General features: G+C 38.0%; 1 protein-coding gene across 1 annotated transcript; it reads left to right on the forward strand.

Annotated features, from left to right (window-relative positions):
• Positions 1-1,486: 1,486 nt before the first annotated feature.
• LOC132890001 (uncharacterized) lies at positions 1,487-4,272 on the forward strand. Its single transcript, XM_060926804.1, has 6 exons — positions 1,487-1,569; positions 1,677-2,021; positions 2,687-3,022; positions 3,288-3,398; positions 3,981-4,024; positions 4,128-4,272. The coding sequence occupies exons 1-6, from the start codon at positions 1,497-1,499 to the stop codon at positions 4,257-4,259; spliced, it is 1,041 nt and encodes a 346-aa protein (XP_060782787.1). The 5' UTR covers positions 1,487-1,496; the 3' UTR covers positions 4,260-4,272.
• Positions 4,273-4,819: the final 547 nt, after the last annotated feature.

Here is a 4,819-nt window from a genome sequence, read left to right on the forward strand (position 1 = left end):
GGCTGGTCCAATTCCTTGGACCAGCAAGAATGGTTGAAGTGGCCTTGAGCAAGTCACCTAGCCCCCGACTGCTCTGGGTATGTTCCTCTGGATAAGAGCATCTGCTAAATGCCATTGATGTAATGCTTGCCTTGTTAACAAATAGTTTTCTTGATACACATTGTTATGTAGATGGACAGTGAGGTATTGTTGAGGCTCATTGTTGTTATCATTCATGCCAAGCTGTGCTGCCATGTAACTTCACCAGCAGCAGAGGAGAAGTCACTGGAATACTTCTCCCTCACAGCAAGTGTCACTGAAGAATAATTGTTAGCTCCTGCCATGGAAAGCTCTGGAGGGCAATAACTTGGGTGTCAGCCCCTTGAAGAGGCCAGTAGTCTGGTTGATCTGCCTTTTCCCATTGAATGTAGTTGTGGAGGGTAACTGTAGCCTTCACCAATCTCTCTATATTTTGAGCACACATGGCAATCACACGGTGCTATGCCCTCCACTGAGCTACAAGGATATTGAAAGCATTCCATACGATCTACCTGACTCAGGACAAGTAATAGTTGAACACTCGCTGTGGTGCTGTTAGCTGACATTTTGGAAATAGACAAAGGAGGTCTTACTACAATGCAAAGGCCTCATCCCCAACAAAATCAAGTGGGACAGCCTGCCTGTAGATTCTTTCCAAAATGACAGAAGGTGAGTGTTCCTCTGGCACTGTTTCTCCCTGAGGCACCTACATCCACCAACCTGAACTGGATTCTTGCATCAATAACAACAAGTAGGATGATGGAGAAGGTGCCTTTGTAGTTGAAAAGCAAGGACCTGGATGAGGTAGAAGCCTGGATTACAATGTGCTTGCTGTCAATTTCACCTACGAAGCTGGGGAAGTTCCACCTATGCTGGAAGTCAACAACAATCTCCCTCCACTCACTCCTTTTAGGGACAGGCATAGAGTCTTCTATTAAACAGTCCCAAATCACCTGGGCAACACTGGGCACTATAGTTCACATCTTTGAAGGAATGGCAACATTGCAAAGTTGTAAATACTTTACCACCCATTTTTTTATGTGTTACAATAATCAAAATTGGAAAAAAGTATGTATTATGAAAAAAAAAATCATGAGGTACAACATCAGATGATGTGCTGTTGTATAGTTTTGAGTGCAATACAGTCCAATAGTTATTTACAAATCATTGTTTTCAGTTTTAATTTCAATTTCAACATACCGTTTCAACTTTTTTTTATTTGGGTTTGTAATATTCTCAACAGACTAAAACACAAACACCATTTCAAAAATTGTCATCCACCTCATTTCCTGCTTTTTTTATGCCAGTTTTGAAGAGTTGAATTCAGTCGAGGTCACGCCCAGGGTTCTTCTGCTGCTAGCTCATTCGTCAAGACCATATGTGGAACATTCTGTGATGTCAGAGTTTCACACCATAAATCTCTGGCACAAAGTGAGATGTGCTCAGTTTGACCATCTGACAGTGGAGCAAGAGGAGACATGCTGTACACAGAGCTCACACTGAAGGTGCTGATGATGATGTGGATTATAATAGTGCTTTTTTATAAAATTGGTAAGTGTCAGTGGTTTTGATTGTTTCTAATCAAAGGCACTGAGTGCAATACTTATAATCTCTGTGTATTTAAAGAAGAATAAAGTTTGTTCTTTAATTCCTAACAGCAGATTCTGCACAGACAAATGATATCAGTCAGCCAAACTCAATGTTCACTGCTGATGTTGGTGATAACGTGACTCTACACTGCTTTAAACTGCTAGAACATGACACCAGAGTAATTGTTTGGTACAAGCAAAAAGTAGGACAGGAGCCTCGTGTAATTGTCACAGTTCATCACCAACCCAATTTTGAAGATGAGTTCAAGTCACCAAGATTCAGCATCGAGAAAGAAGAAACGAGATTCCATTTAAAAATAGCAAACGTGGAAAAATCAGATGAAGCCATGTATTACTGTGGACTGAGAGATTTTTTAACAATGTTTGGAAATGGAACATTTTTATCAGTGAAAGGTAAGTAGTCACTTTAATACATTTGTAAGTAGTTTAATGTTTCCTTTCCTTAAAAATGAACTTGATGATTAACAAATGGAATCACTGATTCTCAAGTTGTCAAGTGCTCACTTTTGACATAATAATCTATTTCAATTCTATCTCATTTCCAATTGCTATCTTGTTATTTTATCTTAATTATTTGAATTTAAAAAAAAAATCAAAATGTCATTATTTTTAACATGTAATCCATAATGGTTATGGGGGTTATTTTGATTGTTTGAATTAAATGCTTCGGTACTACTGTATCTATGAAAAAAAAATCTTGAATGAAATTATTATATACAGGTACTTTACAGCAAAACACAAAATTTCTAATGCCGAAATGGATCTGATCAGTGCATTTAGTCTATTTTATTAGAGATAGGAAACTTCCAGTTAATTAAAAGTTGCAGTATAAAGCAATATTTGTAGGTGAGAAATTGTATGTTGATGCATTGACATAATCCAATTTGTATGAAAACAAAAAATATGTATGGAAAAACTTATGTTTGATTGCTGTAATTAATAAAATGTAACATAAACATTACGCCCCAGCTCTCTCGAGTCTCATTTATGGAATATATTTATTATAAACGTCTAAATATGAACTGTCCATATCACCCTATCTCTATCACATTGAACAGGTGATGGAGATATAAAAGTGTCAGTGATCCAGAGCGGCGTGTTGGACTCGGTTCCTGCAGGAGCGTCAGTGACTCTGCAGTGCTCGGTTCTCTCTGAGAGCAGAGCAGCAGAACACCAAGTGCTCTGGTTCAGAGCTGCTTCACCACAATCCCATCCTCAAATCATTTACACTCATCACAACAGCAGCCGTCAGTGTGAGAGCGGCTCTTCTACACACACCTGTGTGTACGACTTCTCCAAGAACATCCTCAGCATCAGTGATACTGGAACTTACTACTGCGCTGTGGCCGTGTGTGGGAAGATCATTTTTGGGAACGGGACTCGAGTACAGTTGGGTAAGAACACATGTCATGTTTTAGTGATATGCCAGAGTGTATAGTAATTATTTTTCTATCTAATATCTGACTATGTACTTGTATCGGACCGTCCGATAAGATTTAGCACAATGTTGTTTCATTCCAGATATTTCGTTTTTTACTAAAGCCTACATCTCAAACTATTATTCTCTTTCATTTTTAATTATTTGAAGAAATGAGTTTGTTTAGCATAGAAGTAAATAATGGGCCACTATTTAATCCTGTGATATTTCCTGTGTAGCAGAGAGATCTGTCATGGATCCTGTAGTGATCTGTCTCGCTGGAGCTTTGGGAGTGTGTGTGGTTGTGATCTTTGCTTTGATCTTTATCATAACCTGTAAAGGAAGAAACAGAGGTAAATCTGCATTATGGCTCTTATTAAAAGTTATTGTATAATTCTAAAAAGAAAGATATACTATTTCCATTATATACAATGAGTTACCAGTTTATTAGTTATTATATAGTTATCTCCAACAAATTGCCAATATATACTGTACACCACGTTCCAGTTTATTAAATGTACAGATCTGGTACGAAGTGGAGTTCCTGTTACCATCATCAGCCTCCTTTCGTCTGTGCAGACTATGGAACTATGGAATGCACTTAGGTCAGTTTGGGGTTAAAGGTTGTCCCACAGTTGGTGCAAGAAAAGCTAGGTGTTACTGTAGGTCTCTTCTCTGTGTCTGGAGTTTCTGTGCCCCCGGCCAGCTGCCTGATCTTTACCACTCCAATGTTTTCCCACTAATATCATGTCCTGAAGTGTTTTATTCATCTTATACTGCAGTAATTTGTAACAACTACATTTTTAATTAATTAAAAACGTCTTACTTTTTATTCATTAATTATAGTTACATTTAATGCTGTGGAACATCCACAAAACAAGTTAGTTCCTGTTATCTAGCAGCGATAAACTGGTGTTGCATTTTCTTCTCTACAGTGAGATTAAAACACGGTTCTATGACAGACAAGACCCTCAATCAGGTAAATATTCAGGATATGTGAATACATACATGATGCTGTAAACAGACAAGCAGTTAGTGTAAAATTTTTGTATTAAAAGTCTAATAATCTCATATCCCTCCAGGACTGTGACACTGTGGAGCTGAATTACGCTGCCTTACATTTCAGTGAGAGGAGAGCCAAAAGAGGAAGAGGAAAGAAACAACAACCTCGAGATATTATATATACTGATGTACAACATTATTCTGTAACTTAGATTTGATCTCTGATCTCATTCAATGTCATTAATTCTGTTATAAGTTTTCATTTTGACTGTAGATATATGTTTTTGTTGATGATTAATGATTGTTCAGACTGAATTTACCGGTTGACTGAAAACTGAATGATCAAGAAGTTTCAAAATCACTAAAACACTGATTCTGTCTCAGAGTGACATGAGAAAGCATTTTTCCCCCTTTCTTCTGTTTGTGTGTAATTGTCACACTTAACTGTTTCATATTTCCAAAACAAATCTTCAAAGAAAGCATATGCAACCTGAACAAACACAAAATACATTTTTGAATGATTGCATTTCCCAAAGAAAGAAAGCACAACTTTATTCATCACACACTTGTGAAGTTTCCTCTCTGCATTTAAACCATCTGAAGCACTGAACACACACGCACATGAGCAATGAACACACACACATACCCAGAGCAGTGGGCAGCCATGCTAACAGCACCCAGGGAGCAGATGGGAGTTAGGTGCCTCACTCAAGGGCACCTCAGCCCAAGGCCGTCCCATATTAACCTAACCTGCATGTCTTTGGATTGTGGT

This window comes from Neoarius graeffei, chromosome 8, assembly GCF_027579695.1.
Source record: "Neoarius graeffei isolate fNeoGra1 chromosome 8, fNeoGra1.pri, whole genome shotgun sequence".
Taxonomy (NCBI): Eukaryota; Metazoa; Chordata; class Actinopteri; order Siluriformes; family Ariidae; genus Neoarius; species Neoarius graeffei.

Excerpts from the sequence above, each read along its gene's own strand:
- LOC132890001 (XM_060926804.1), top strand. The coding sequence starts at position 1,497 with ATGCTGTACACAGAGCTCACACTGAAGGTGCTGATGATGATGTGGATT. Across the intron at positions 2,022-2,686 it reads AACATTTTTATCAGTGAAAG|GTGATGGAGATATAAAAGTG; the intron begins GTAAGTAGTCAC and ends CACATTGAACAG. Across the intron at positions 3,399-3,980 it reads CTGTAAAGGAAGAAACAGAG|TGAGATTAAAACACGGTTCT; the intron begins GTAAATCTGCAT and ends TCTTCTCTACAG.